Raw genomic sequence first — 15,818 nt, forward strand, 5'->3', positions numbered from 1 at the left:
ACACAGGGGGCTTCCCTGCTCCCTCTGGTATTCTCAAAAGCTAGCTTGTTTCTCTGGAAAACATATGGAGGCTATTAAGCAGACGTTTTCTTGGCTGGCAGCAGTAGCCCCAGCCCAGAACCCCTACCTGTAGCAAGGTCCCCTGTGCAGGACTTGGAGGGGACTCAAAGGGAGCTGGTCAGAGCCAGATGGCAGCCACATGCCAAGGAGAGGAGCAGGAACTGCAGGCTGGTGTGGGCCCAGGGAGCCTTGGTGCCCGTGACCAGGACCCGGGATGGTCCTGGAGGGAAGCTGAGTGTGAGAGCTGCCCCCGGGCAGGCTGCAGACTGCTCAAAAGGAGTACACCAACTTGTCTGCGTAATTATGCAGTGCCTGGCCTGCAGCTGACACTGCAGCAGGTGGGGAGCGGACAGGTCAGAGGGCCCTGGGGGGTGACGGACTGTGGGTGGGCAGGATTCTGATGTAGGGTCATAAAGAGTCATCTCCGTGCTTCCAGGCCTACAGCCACATTGGGAAGACATAGAAACAGGGCAGGACCCTTGGCCTCACCTCAAGAAGCTTTTAGATGACCAGCTTTCCTGTCCAGGGGAGAGGAGAAAAAGTTTGCCTTCATGTCAGAATTGGGCTCACGCTACCTATGAGCTGTGTGACCTCTCACAAGTCACTTAACCTCTCTTGCCTCAACTTTTCCCCTCTATTTCTGCTGTTTAATCTCTAAGTCCTGTCTGATTCTTTTGTGACCCCATGGACTGTAGCCCACCAGGCTCTTCTGTCCACGGGATTTCCCAGGCAAGAATACTGGAGTGGGTCGCCATTTCCTTCTCCAGGGGATCGTCCTGACCCAGGGACTGAACCCACATCTCCTGCATTGGCAGACGGGTTCTTTACCACTGAGCCACCAGGAAGTCCCCTATCTCATCTATACAATAGGCTAATAAGGGTACCTACTTGATGGGATTGTTGTGAAGAGTAAATATATTAATACATGCAAGGTTACTAGAACAGTGCCTAGTACCTAAAGAGCAAACTGTCTATTAGTATTAATATCATGCACCATTGCTGTTGCTATGTAGAAGGGGCAGGCTGGGAACAGGGAACCAGCTGAACCCCTGGGGAAACGCACTTGCAACATCCTGGCCATTCCCGCTCCTTGGCTGTGACCTGTCAGTGCCCCTTCCCTCCATGGGTCCTGGCTCAGCCCTGCCCTGGCGCTGGGTGGAGGAGGTGGGGAAGCTGTCAAGGCGACTGCCCTCTGCAGAGCGAAAACAGTCAGCAGCTGGGACTGATCACCCCAGGGCCACCCCCACCCCCCGCAGGGAGGCAAAGCCCATTCTTGATTTCTTCTCCTGGAGGGCAGGGCCGGCAGGGGGAAGCCACAGCTGGAGTCTGACGGGAAACAGATGTAGTGGGGAACAGGGAGAGGGGAAGTGGAGAGTTCTCAAGAGATGGATGCCGACAGGTCAGAGCGCAGGGAGCGGGAGAAATAAAGCAGCCCCTCTCCACTGCAGGGGGCGGGGGGAGTCTGGGGGGACAGATGCGCCGAGCCCCTCCTCTCAGCTCTTCAAAGGCTCCTGACTGCTGTGGGGCCTGGCAGGGCCATCACCCCCTCTGTCCTGCCCCCAGCTTGCCACTTCCCTGAGGGAGAAGAGCCCTGTGACAGGAGATTGAGGGGTAAAGCAGGGGCAGATCGGGGTCCCAGGCCCCCTTGACTGGCTGAGTGACCTCGTTTAAGTCCCTTCTTCTCTCTGGGTCTCAGTCTCCCTGTTTCACACAGTAGGGGCTCAACTAACAAGCACAGAATGACTGGGAGAGGGAAGAGCAGAGCCACACGCGCTCAGAAGATTCTTCTGCATTTGGTCCAGAGACTCCGGGTCTGGAGGCGATGATCAGGGAGGTGATGCTTGCACTGAGCTTTCAGGATGGAGACAATGAAGCACATGAGGCTGCTGCCAGCCTGGGGGATGGCGGTACAGCTCTGGCCTCTTGGAAGGGGTGCTAAGGCGATACAGGGGCAGGGTCAAGGAGGCTGGAGCCACTGCAGGGAGTTGGGCCCCAGTGGACTTGGGTGCATGGACCGGACCCCTCTGCTTTGATCACGGGCCATGAGAGTCATCAGGACTGAGCCTCCCAGACGGCCAGCACAGACTCAAGCACCATACATCTGAGTTCTGGCAGGAACTGGCCTGTTCCCAACTCCTGCCCCAGCCAGCCAGCCTGACCTGCACTTGCTGCTCCCCCACCCCTCCCCTCCATCTGTCTCCTGCAGTGTTCTCTTTAGCCCCACCCTTCATGAGTTTCAGCTTCTCTACTGAGCTTGGGTAAGTCACTTATGCCCTTTGCCTCAGTTTCCTCCTCTGTAAGAAGGGGAGACAACAGAGCTGACCTCCTGGGATGGCTGAGAGGATAAAGGGTATAAAACACGCAGAGGAGTGCCTGGCCACTGCTCACTGAGGTCAAGATCTTCCCGAGTCTCCAGTGGCTGAGTCAGGCTGAGTCACCTGCAGCCTGGCCTCCTCCCTCCTGTGCTGGGAGCCCAGTGGTGTGCTCCAGCCCACCCAGTTCTAGAAGGGCAGTGCTAGGACACAGAGGCCTGCCTGGCCTCGGGACCAGGCTCCAAAGACAGGTGCAAACTCAATTCCAAGGCCCCACGTCTATGTGGGGACCTTGGAAAGGCCATATGACTCCTCAAGGTTGCAGGTTCACTCCCAGTGAAGCGGGATGAACAGGCACCTGGTCTGCGGGCAGAGCACACATGATGGGTGTACAGGCGCTCAGCAAATGGCTCAGAGCATGGCCACACCCGTGACTCAGGCCAGGAATTCTCTGAATGCCAGTAGGTAGCCCTGCCTGATGGAATCCCATCCCTTGGGTTGGAGAGGAAGCTCCTGGAAGGCCTGGCAGCACCCTGACCTTGGTCTTCCTTTAGAACCTACACAGACCAGTCAAGCAGTCCTCAGTGGAGTGTGTCCAGAGAGGGAAAAAAGGAATCCTTCTGATAGCACTGGCCATGGCCCAGGGCCCTGGGCACATGTGCTGATGGTCGGACATTAAGGGAGGTGCGTTTGGACTGGGGTCCCAGACCTGCTCAGGAATTGCCAGGAAGACCTCAGGAGCCTGGATGCTGAGGATTCTTTACCCTGCTCACCTTCAGCCCCATCCTTGATGTGCTCCACACACATGTGCATGCCACACGTCCTGCGCCCCAGCCACCGGGTCACCAAGCCTGTGTTGGCGCTCCAGGGCCTCGGTGTCTCCCTCGGTGTCATCAGGCTGTGGACCAGGCCCCTGCGCTAAGGAGCCCCTCATCTGCTGGGCTGTGTGGCCAGCTTCCTATCTATTTCCTGGGAGCCACAGGGTGGGTGCTGGCAACCATGGACACCCTGGGGGACAGAGCCAGCACACAGAGACCACAGAGGCCTGCCCAAGAGTCATAAAATCACAGAATAGTTCAGCCACGAGAGCTCGCCTGGACAACTCCCAGACCTCCTAGTAGGACAAAGACCAAATTCTGGGTCACAGTCTCTGAGCCAGCCCTTCCCTCCGAGCTCTGCTTCCCTCCTCGACTCCTCCGGGCTCTGCTCGGTCCTGTCCTCTCCACTTTGCACATACTCTTCCCTCACCAGAAGGGCACCCCGCTCTCTGCCACTCCCACCCCAGTCCAGTCCCCTTGGTCTGCCAACCCTCCACGGCCCCTTGAGAGCTCAAGCCTGACACCACTGCCTCAGGGGATTCTTCCCCACCCTCCGGCTTCCCTTTCCCTATGCCCTCCTCCACCGCCTGCTCCTGCCATCCTCAGGGAAGACTCGCCCTACCCCCAGCTCCTCAGTACCCGGACTCCCTCACCAACCCTAACCTTCTCTCCCACCAGCCCTTGGCCACACCCTGGACTTGGTCTTCAGAAACCCGCTCTCGTGGCAGCTCTCAGCTCCTCCCCTGAACCTAGTCTTGGCCCCACCTCTCCATCAGGGCTCCTCTGGCTTTGTTTCCTGACCAACTAGCTGATACCCCTGGACCAGGCATTTCGAACATCACACTTTTCCAAATATGCCCCAAACTCGGCCTTCTTCCCTCTGAAACACTCTCCTGGCACACCTCGGCCCTGAGCCCCTGCACTGTCTCTGGCCTGCGCCTGCATGTAGTGAACACTGCTGGGCAAGGTGCAGAACTGAGCTGACGGCTTTGGTGACACTTAAATTCTCGAAGCTCCCCTGGGCTTGGACGCTGCTGGCCAGTCTGGTTATGTTTCCCTGGTAGAACTGCTTCCTCCCTCATCCTTCAGCAAGCCCACCATACCCCTCCTCACCCTGGCTTTTAGCTGAAAACTTCGCATACCATTTCACTGAGAAGACAGAAGTCTTGGAAGTGAAGGCCCCCTTCTTTGCTCCATGTCCCTCCCCAGTCATCCCCCACCTCCCTCCCTCTTGGGCTGACCATAAGGCATGCCTCTTGTCCTGGTATCACCAGCCTTTTACTTTCTTCTGGGCCATCTTCATTTACCCATAACATGCTCCAGGCTCTCTCACCTTATAACATCCATCTCAATGGCCTGTCTCTACTCCAGCTAGGGTCCCATTTCTCTGCTTTTGTCCACAATCAATGCCCTTTGAAAAAGTGGACAGTGAAGGTATTTCCTCTGCAGCCTGGCCCAGGGAACCTCAGCCAGCAGGGCTACCACCCTGGCCAACAGATCCCCTTGTGAATTCATATCTTCACGCCACTTATGCCTGACCTGCAGGGCATTGGCTTCAGTGGTTCTCAGACCTGGGTTGCCGCTCAAAAAATCTTCCAGGTAAAAGTGATTCCACACTCAAAGCTTCGGGACCATCTCCTTGTTACCAAACCACAGGGGCCCTTCTCCGTGGTCATGCCAGCTCAGCAGCAGCCAGCACCTGAGCCCTGGAAGGGCACTCCCTCCCATCTCGGGGACTCCCTGCTTTGTGGTCTTCCTCACTGGATGCTTCTCCTTCATCTGACCTCTGAATGCTGGGACTCCGCAACACATGGTCTGGGGAATCCCTTCTCTACCTTGTCCACATTCTGCAGGAAGTCTCATCATTCCCTAAATACCTTTAGGCCAATGGTACCCAATTATGGGTAAACCACCTTGAGTTCTTACATGAACTTCAGAAAAACAAACCCAACTGCCTTCTTGACATCTTGACCTGGATTTTCAGGAACATCTCAAATGTAACATGTAACAGAGGTCTCTTGCCTTTATCTAGAACACCTATGTCCCACTCCAAACTGCCCCCAGCCCAGACTGCCCACCATGGTCATGACCAACTCTATCCACTCAGGAGCTCAAGCCAGAGTGCGACGGTTCTCCTGGATTCCTGGCCCCACCTCACCATCCACATCCAGTCCCGTGATGCTCTGTGTCAGACCCAGGTACAGACCCACAGACTTCCTATGGCTTGCCTGGCACTATTGCCATGGCTTTCCTACAGGTCTCCTCACGTCTCCCAGACCTTCTAGACCAATCTCTACACATAACCGGAGTAAGCACCTGTAAATGAAGCTGTTTCTTGGCGTTCCCCTGTGGGGCCCCCCAAATTCCTCTGGGGACTGTCCCATTAGCCCTCCTATTCCTCCCACTCCACCCTCTGCTCCTTCACTGAGCTCTGAGCCTTGAGTATCCCAAGTCCAACAGCCTCAGGGCATTTGCACCTGCTCTGCCCTCTTCCCGGGATGGCTATCCACCCTCTTGTGACAGGTTTGGCTTTCTTCCCTCCTTTAGGTCCCAGAGTAAATGCCGCCTCCTCTCTGCAGCCTGCAGTGAGTGGGGCCTCCCTGGGATGATCCCGGTCACCCCCCCGCCCTCAGCAGGGCAGGCAGGCCCTTGGCCACCAGCCCTGTTGCACAGTCCCAGGCACCCAGCAGCTGCTTTGCGTACAGGCGCCAACTGGGCAAATGAACCAATGAAGTGCGCTTCTCTACAGCATTCTGCTGCCCCCTCAAACCTCTCTGTGTCACAGTCACACCCCCAGGTCATTACTTTCAAAATTCACTGCGGTCTGTGGTCTCAAGGTCTTGGTACAGTTGCCCCTTTATCCTCCTTCCCTGACTGGGAAAATAGGACCAACCTCTCTCCAGCCCCCCCACCAGTTTCCGATGAGACAAGCAAAGGACAGGGCTCACTTGGATAGATGTGGTCTCATCCCCATCGTATGAAGGAGCAAGCTGGGGCTCAGTAAGGGAAAAGGTAACCCTCCCCTATCTGTTCCAGATGAAGGCCCTTGAGTACACCCCACTGCTCCCCTGCCCCTCCTCCTGCTCCGAACACGCCCCTGCTCCCCACTACCCCCGGCTCCCTGCACCCCGCCCCTCACCTGCTTGTGCGGGTACACGTTAATGTGGCACTTGATGCACTCCTGCCCCATGTTGGCCCAGGAGTTGCCGCTCATCCATTTTCTCTTGCACTTGGGACACTTGTACTCGCCGAAGCAGCGCTTTTTGCCCTGGTACGGGGTCAGACCCTCGCCTTTGGGGCGTGCCTAGAGGACAGGAAGCAAACACAAGGGATTGGGGTCCACCAGGCCACAATAATGCCCCCCCAGGTCCCCACGGCCTCTCCCTTCAGCCTCCATGCCCTGCGTCCCCAGGTGCGGACACGGGGACACCTTTTGCCCCAGGTCCAGAGGACACCAGTCACCCCAGTGCACACGTGGGGATCCCAAGGCTGGGAGGCTCACATGGGAAGGAAGGACGGAGCTGGTGGGGGGTTTTTAGAGTGAGGGAAGAAAGTACTTGCTGGTGGCGAGGAATTACACCTTTAACACCGCTGTCATGAAGGGGCGGCTGGCAGTCACATGACCTACCGACACGTGGCCCAGAGTGGTGTGGTTTAAATGGTTACTGAAGGGGCAACGTAGGCAAAACACAACCTCGAAAGCAGTGAAAGTGTGTCTCCCCTCAGCCCTGCTCCCAGCCACCTGCTCCCTTACTCGGCAGCTATGTTAATTTCGTTCAGACCACCCCAAAGATGGGCTCTCCATTTTCAAATGCATACAGCACATACATATGTATGCACATTCTTTCTTTTCCCTCACTCATACAGAGACAGATTATACACTTGGTTCTGCATCTTCCCTTTCTCACTTAATAATAATCCGACATATATATATATATATAAAATATTTCCCCCAGATCAATCAGTACAAACAGAGCTACTGTATTGTGTTGTCAACTCTGGGCAAGTTTTATAGTGCTTTCTTATCACTGCTACAACTGTCTAGATTGTTTCTACTCTTCTATTACAAGCAGTGCTGCAATGAATAACTTTGCATATATAAATGTGTGTGTGGAGATGGTAAAGAATCTGCCTGTAACGCAGGAGACCCAGGTTCAATCCCTGGGCTGGGAAAATCCCCTGGAGAAAGGAATGGCAACCCACTCCATTATTCCTGCCTGGAGAATTCAATTCCATGGACAGACCATGGGGTCACAAAGAGTTGGACACAACTGAGCAACTAACATTTCCATGAGTGTATATATAATTTTGCACATATGAGAGTACATTTGCCCAATAAGTTCATAAAAGTGAAATTGCTGGGTATATGGGTATGTGCACTTTTCATTTTTAAAGATGACAGTTACCATTAGCTTCCTCTCCCCACCCCCAGCTGCAGTTTTATCAACTTAACATTCCAACTCTTCATCAATAGCTTTCATCATTGCTAATCTAGGAGGTAGACTTCTCAGAGTAGCTTTGACTTATATGATATGTACTACAAAAAAGAGAGAATTTTTGCATTTAAGAATCATTTGTGTTTCCTTTGTGATTTCTTTTTCTGCTGGGGTTTGATATTTTTCTTGTTAGTTTGCAACCATACTTTATATATTAAAGAAACTAGCTCTCTCCTACATGGTTTTTTTTTTTAAAGCATTTTTACTGAGATACTATTTATATAGCTAATATTTCACCCATTTAATGTGTACAGTTCAGTGGGTTTAGGTATATTCACTGAGTTCTACAACCATCACTACAGTCTAATTTTAGAACATTATTTGTTACTCCCCCACAGAAACTCTGCATTCATTGACTCATCGTCCAGCCCCCACTTCCTCATCCCACCTAGGCCCAGAAAACCACTGATTTAACTTTCTCTCTATGGGGTTCCATTCTTGACATCTCAGGTAAGTAGATCATACAATAATCGCCCTCTGTCTGGCTTCTCTCACTCGCTGTGACGTTCATCCACATTACAGCATGTATCAGGACTTCATTCCTTTTTGGTGCCAAATAATAACCCATTAGGGCTTCTCAGGTGGCTCAGTTGTAAAGAGTCTGCCTGCCAAGCAAGAGACACAGGTTCAACACAGGGAACGCAGGTTCGATCCCTGGCTGGGGAACTGGGATCTCATGTGCCGCAGGCAGCTGGGCCTGCAGGCTGCAATGGCTGGGCCCACCCTCTGGAGCCAGCACAGCACAGCTAGAGAGCTTGTGTATGGCAGCTAGAAGGATCCACACGATGCAACGAGGATCCTGCGTGCCGCAGCTGAGACCGACGCTGCCAAACAAACAAAAGAAAGAAATATTTAAAAAAAAGAAGTACTGTGCTATGAGACAGTCTGCTTCCATAGTAATGTTTCCCTGGGTATTTGTTTGTGTCCAAAGTAGTGCAAAAAGGTCAAGAACACAGACTCTGGATCCAAACCCTGGTTGTAATCCTGGGCAAGTTACTTCACAAGATTAGTGATAGGAACTACCAGAAAAGTCTGTTCCGAGGATTAAGTGAAGCAGAACACTTAGAACAATGTCTGGCAAATAAAACAGGAGTATTCGTTACTATTATTTGCTAATGTAGAACAATAGCGGTATATAAAGTAATAACTTCTTCCTCCAGTAATCATGTCTTTTTTGCCCAGGCACCATTACCACCATTTGGTGACAGCCTACTAGAATTACAGACAAAATCCTAAAAAGGGCCATACATGCTGAATGTGTAAATCTAAACTTAGAAGGTGACAGCAACACTGCCCGGGTCTTCTGGGCCCACTGCCTTATGTCTTTTGGATCCTTACTGGCCTTCCTGGCAGCCGTGATATCCTGGGGAGAAGACTCCATCTGAGCTCCAAGGCAGGGCCTCAGCACTGATCAGGTTCAGGGGAGAGACCAGTTATGCCAGAAGGAGCGCTCCGCGTGCGGTCAAGGCCTAGGGTCCAGTCTGTGCGGTAGAAAGGACACATTATGACTCTGAAGACGCTTTGAGTTGTGCTGGTCTCAAGACAGGGACAGTGCAGTGAGCCCTCTAACCGCTTCTGGGGGTACCTTTTCTACCTGGTTCCTGGTGCCCGCAACTTCCACAGTCTCCCTTCTCCAATAATCCTGAAATCAGGGACTAGATGAACTCAGTCTTGCGGTCCTTGCTCTTAAAGTGAAACTTTCTCAGTCGTGTCTGACTCTTTGCGACCTCATGGACTATACAGTCCATGGAATTCTCCAGGCCAGATAACTGGAGTGGATATCTCTTCCCTTCTCCAGCAGATCTTCCCGACCCAGGAATCAAACCGGGGTCTCCTGCATTGCAGGTGGATTCTTCACCAACTGAGATATCAGGGAAGCCCAGAAGTGAAAGTGAAAGTCGCTCAGTTGTGTCCAATTTTTTGCAAACCCATGGACTGTAGCCTGCTCTGTTCATGGAATTCTCCAGGCAGGAATACTGGAGTGGGTAACCGTTCCCTCCTCCAGGGGATCTTCCCAACCCAGGAATTGAACCCAGGTCTCCCACATTGCAGGCGGATTCCTACCACCCGAGTCACAAGGGAAGCCCTTGAAAGACACCTACATTTCACAGGAGAACAGGGATAGGAATGGGGTGCCGCACCAGTGGTAGGATTCCAGACTCCTTGGTTGAAGTGGGAAATGTGGGGGCCATCACCAGCCAGACCCACCCTGGGATGTGGTTCTGCAGGCCTCTTGGTTCAGAGATTGATGGGACCTGGCACCTGACCTCATACAGCTGGGGCCAAGGGCAGGGGTCAAGATGTCAGAGGTGGGAGTCGAGGTATCCCGGGGCACTCAGCAGCGCAGAGGGTGAGGATCGAGGCAGGACTGACAATGCAGTCCCCCCAAAGTCTCTGCTTCAGAAATGAACAAGAAGGAAAGCTACACAAATAAAGAAGATACTGCATGTGCACCAAAGGAAGAAGCAGAAAGATGAGAGAAGAGCAAGGGGTGAGTCGGGAAGTATTGCCACACTGTGTAATTAGAAAACCAGCCATTCCAGAGCCTTCCATCAGGGACCGTGAGCGGCCAGGCAGGCCCCAGGGACAGGGGCTTCTGCCGGACCAGCACACCATTCCCACATGACTGTCCCCAGGCCAGGCACCAGGAGGGCCAGCTCTGACTCCCCACCATACAGGATGTGGCTCAGATCTCAGATTTCAGGACCAGATGCTAGCAATGGCATATTCTGTCGCTACCTGTGACTGTCTGGGGGACCTTCAGCAAATCATACAACCTCTCTGTGCCTTGGTTTCCGCAGGCAGAAACCTGGGATGATGATAATGGGCCAGCTTCCCCAGGGCTATTGGGGGAATTTGATGCATTCATACTGATGAAGGACTTAGCTCAGCAGATGAACATTGCAAGTGTTCAGTAACCATTAGTGATTTCAGTAGCATTTGCTTCTGGACCTTGTACAGGGAGAAGGAGCAGGTATATTCCAGGTGATGTGGAGACAGGGGCTGAGACTACTGAGCATAAACTGTAAGAGGGAAGTCCTAAAGATGAGAGGGAAGCCTAGGGAGAGGCTGGGCTCACCATCCCCGAGTTGTGGTTGAGCAGGGAGGGGGCAAGCAAAAGATGAACAGCATTAGGTGTCTTCACCTACTGGAATCCTCAGAGAGCGTGCCAAGAAAAGTACACAAAGGCTGTGAAAGCTCTGTGGATGCTGTGGAGAGGACAAAGAGAAGAAGGAAGAGAACGGGTTTTTACACAGCACCACGTGTGTGCTAGGCTTTGTGCTCACGGCTCCATGGCCTGTTAGGCTCCCATTTAACTCTTCCCATAATTCTATGGGGTAGGGAATATCATCGACCCTCTTAACAGATGGTGAAACTGAGCCATGTGGAAGGACTTGCCAAAGAGTTTCCAGAGTACAAGGGCAGGAGGTCAGGCTCAGCAGGCTTTTCCACAAGCCTACAGTTAACTTGCACTTTCTGTCTGTCATTCCCAAGTGCAATCATACAACCTCTCTGAGGTTGGGAAGGAGAATTTGTGCCAGGAAGCAGAGGCCTGCGCTCAGGAGGAGAAATCTCCCAGGCCTCCAGCTCAGCCTAGTCCAGTGGCTTTGCCCTCCTGTGGGTCAGAGGGGGAGAGATGACCTGTACGGCAGGGGCAGGGAGGCAGGGGATGGAGGGGAAGGCAGGCCAGCAGGCAGCTCTGGGCAGAAAGCAGCCGCTTCCCGGAAGGGCTCAGTCCTGTTGTGGCTGTGCTTACAGATGAGGGCAGGGCCAAAGGGAGTAGGAGTTTTGGATGGGACAAAGGCTTCTCTACCCCCAACACTTCCCCCCGCCTCTCCTCCCAGAAAGGTATGGCCTCTGCTCATAAACGTCAGTGTGAGCAGTGACTGCTGACAGCCTCGCAGGGGCTGCCACCCACCCCGGCTGGGAAGGAGGCCAAGACTGACTGGGCTCTCCTGACCTGGGCCCCTGCCACGTTCCGCTCTGGGAGATCACATGTGCCAGGAGCCCAGGCAAAGCTCAGTGGGGCTCAGGAGCCAGCCCTCTTAGCACAGACAGGCCCCCCTTAAGGACCAAAGAAGCCAAGGGACTTGCTCAAGGACACATAGCAAATCAGGGACTGAGCTGAGACGAGAGATCAGATCGTCTGACCTCCAGATCAGGCTAGAATCAACATGGAGGGCAGCCTGGGAAATGAGAGATGGTGGAAGTGGAGGTGGGAAGGAGAATTTGTGCCAGGGAGCAGCCAGGGCAAAGCTGGGCAGGGGGTAGGGGTGGGGAGTCATCCAGGCATGCCAGAAGCCTGGGGAGAGATGCAGATGATGCTGGCACTACCTGGGCACTTCTTGGGGATGGCTCAGTGTTTTCCTTCCAATAGCCCATGAGATTTCCTGTGTGGCTGAACAATAGGTAGTGAGCTCCCCGTCATTGGGGGGTATGCAAGCAGTGACTGTGTGAACAACTATCAGGGACACTGCCAAGGAGACTTTTGCTCTGGTCAGACAGCGGGACCGGGTCGCTCTGAGGACACTTCAACTCTGAAGTCCTCCCAACTCTTGCTGCTGGCAAAGGCCAACCAGACAGGTGTGGAAAGGGAACACACTCAGACACTGATGGGGGGTGGAGGCTGAACAGGCACATGTCCTACTGCATTTCCATACTGCAACTTGGCAGTAAGGTTTCAAACTTGAAAAGATGCCCATTCCTTCCCCCCAGCAAATCTATATCTGGGTGACCATTCTAAGGAAATAAAAGATCAGAGGTGCTGACCACAGAGGAAGTTCAAAGATGACCATCACATCACTGTTTATGACAGTGACAAGTTGGAAAAAGAAATGCCCTGGTTCCCTAAATGATGTTACACCCATTGGACAAATGACAACAAAACCATTAAAACATTTATGAGGATTTCTTAAAAAGGGTTTGGGAAAACATTTTATAAGAAAGCAGGATAAACAATCAAATATAGATTGCTCCCAGAGTAAAACTTTAAAAAGAAAAAAATGTGTGCAAGAAGAGAGCAGGAAGGAAATCAGTCAGAAATGTTCAGAGGTTGCCTCTATGAGACAGGATGCTCTGTTCTGATTAATTGTCTCAAACGAGTAGGTAGGTATAATTTTGATAGAGAAAATGATGACCCTGAATTGCAGGCCCCTCCTACCCACAAGGGGGCGCCCTGCACTTTCCCAATGTGGTGAACTGGAGATGGCAGCTCTGTCCATACTTGTCCTCTTGGGCCTGGGTGTGGGGCAACAGTCAACCTCTGGCTGCTGGGTCTGTTGGAACACGTGTGTTCACAGAGCTGCCCTGCCCTCAGCCATGGTATGGGCTTCCCACCCCCTCGATCCCATGTGCTCCCTCAATTCTGTGAACAGCTAGAAGCGTCCACACCTGTCATGTAACATGAGTCTGGCTGGTTACTCTGCCCATCAATTTCCCTGCCCCTGCTTCCTGAAGTCCCACCAGGAGTGAGTCAGGCTTCAGCGTGAAGCTTGTTTTCCTCTTGGCCTCTTTTAGACTGAGTTTTTTGCAGGGAGATGACATCATCACCTTTGGTAGCTCGAAGGAGAGCATCTCACGGAACCTGGCTCGGGAGGAGGCAGTGAGCTGGGGTGATGAGGACCTGAGGCTGTGCCCTGCACATGAAGACTCCACGCTGGCTTCTGTCCCACACAGCCTGTGCTCTCAGGATCACGGTTTCGGCTACAGACCCCAGCTGCAAGGTCTCAGCCCAGCCCTGGTCACACCACCTCTGCCTGCCCAACAGAGCATCCTGTGCCCTGGTGAGCTTTGGGACAGACTAATAGCTGTACTCACTCTTAGGAGTGAGTCTTAGGTGTCTCTTAGGAGCCAGGCACTCTTTGTACAATCACCTGTGAGTCAAGTATGCTTAGTCCCAGGTTTTGAATGAGAGCACAGGCACGAGGAGGTGAAGTAACTCACCCAAAGCTATACTGCCAGCAGGTGGTGGAGGCTGGACTTGAACCCAGATGGCTGGCTGACTCAAGCCCACTCTCTCAATTGCCCTGCACTGTGCCAGGATGGCACAAAGGTGAAGAACTCACACAGCCAGGACAGTAAGAAACAGGAAAAGGTTGCTACTGTCATGGGCCCTGGCACGCTGGGTGGCCCCTGCGGGCATCCCTTCTCCTCTCTGGGCCTCAGTTTTCCCATCTCTAGAATAAGAATTGATGCTTTCCAACTGTGGTACTGGAGAAGACTCTTGAGAGTCCCTTGGTTGGCCTGGAAATCAAACCAGTCAATCCTAAAGGAAATCAATCCTGAACATTCATTGGAAGGACTGACGCTGAAGTTGAAGCTCCAATACTTTGGCCATCAAATGTGAAGAGCCAACTCATTCGAAAAGACACTAATGCTGGGAAAGATTGAGGGCAGGAGAAGGGGGCGACAGAGGATGAGATGATTGGATGGCATTGTCAACTCAATGGACATGAGCTTGAGCAAACCCTGAGAGGTAGTGAGGGACAGGGAGGCCTGGTGTGCTGCAATCCACTGGGCAGGCTCACTTTCCTTCTTGAGACCCACAGGACAGCCCCACGCATGCTGGCCCTCTCAGCCAGGGAGCACTAGGCTGGCCCCACAGTGCATCCAGCTGAGAGGGAATGGCCGAGTCGGGAGGAGCAGGGGAAGAAATAAGGATCAGATGGGCTCCTTGCTGGCTCTCTGTCCTGTCTGTATGCTCTCTGCGGCCAGGCGGCTGCGGTGGTGCTGGCCCAGAGTCGAGAGGAAAAGAGCCCTGGGTCTGATATGCCCTTTCCATAGATGAAGACACAGAGGTGGAAGGGCCCAGGACTCTTGGTGCAGTCTTGCTGACTCTTCCTGGAAAGCCCAAGAGGGTTCTGGGAACCCTCTCTAAGGGCTGGGGGCCTTCCCTGGAGGAGGCAGCACCCCTTTCCTGGAACCTCTTCTCTTGAGCCCCTCTTCCTTAGGCCCATGGGGGCACCCCTGCCCTGGGCACTCTCCCCAAGCCTGGACACATGGGGAGGAAGCAGGGGCTATGATCAGAGGCCTGGGCTCAGCCCTGGCTCTCACAGGCCCAACTTGGAACTTCAGTTTCTTCATCTGCCAAGTGAAGGGGCTGACGTAGAGGAGCTGGGACGCCAAGATTTCATGAGCACCCACCATGTGCCAGCCACTTGCCAACTTGTCACTCCACAGCTCTTCCATTTTATGAGAGAGCAAATGGAGGCCCAGAGAGGCCAAGCAACCTGTGCAGGGCCCCACAGCCGTGAGGCCAAGACTTAAACCTGATCTGCTACACCTCCTACCTCATGCATAGCTGCTCCTGAAACGGTTGTGAGAAAACGAGAGAACAAGCCTCCTCCTAGGACCACGACCCCACCTCTGAGTGCCAAGCCTTGGCTTCCACTGCAATTATTCATTCAACTAACATTTACTGAGTACCTGCTCTGCACCAGGCGCTGTGGAACATTCCAGGAATATGGAAATAAACAGGACAGATGAGGAATGCTTGCACAGTCTGGGGCCTTCCAAAGGAGTCGACCCTGTGTGATCCTTTCACCAAGCGTGGCCTACACCAGTCACAGACACCCTTGGACAAGCACTTCCAGGCTCTGGCTCAAGTCAGACTCACACCCGCAGAAACACTCTCGGACCCGTGTCCTCGGGCAGAGGCGACTCTTCATCCAGTCCTCCCAGCTGACAGGCAACGGGGCCAATGCAGGACATCTGAAATGATCTCTAATCGATGCAACAGCCCTATAAGTCTGAGCCCTACTGACAGATGAGGAAACTGAGGCTGCAGATGGGAGCGGCAGTGCCCAGAGTCACAGAAAGAGGAAGCAGTGGGGCCAGGATCTGAGCTTAAGCCTGTGCAGTGCCGGTACCCACGCTTCTCTTTCCCCTGTGTTCTGTGACACCGCTTAAGTGACCCTCCCAAACCCCCCACGCTCACGTGTCCACACACACGGCCCAGTGAGGCTGGCAGGAGGGCTTCCTCAGCCTCTGCAGCCTGGTCGAGGCAGCTGCGGGCTCTGCGGAGGCCCCAGAGGAAGCAGGAGATCAGAGGGACAGGTGGGCTGGGCCCTGCGGCGGCAGGGAGGGAGGAAGGACACTGCAAGAGGCCCCCCTGGGTTTCCTCCGGAGCCTCA

At 53.6% G+C, this 15,818-nt stretch overlaps 1 protein-coding gene across 1 annotated transcript in view; it reads right to left on the reverse strand.

The window, feature by feature from the left end:
• The window catches only part of ZCCHC24 (zinc finger CCHC-type containing 24), a 63,896-nt gene that overhangs the window by 5,733 nt on the left and 42,345 nt on the right, over window positions 1-15,818 (reverse strand). The window contains exon 3 of the mRNA XM_043925289.1: window positions 6,330-6,494. Coding sequence (XP_043781224.1) covers window positions 6,330-6,494 — 165 coding nt within the window. The remainder of the gene's footprint in view (window positions 1-6,329; window positions 6,495-15,818) is intronic.

Source organism: Cervus elaphus, chromosome 15 (genome assembly GCF_910594005.1).
Source record: "Cervus elaphus chromosome 15, mCerEla1.1, whole genome shotgun sequence".
Taxonomy (NCBI): Eukaryota; Metazoa; Chordata; class Mammalia; order Artiodactyla; family Cervidae; genus Cervus; species Cervus elaphus.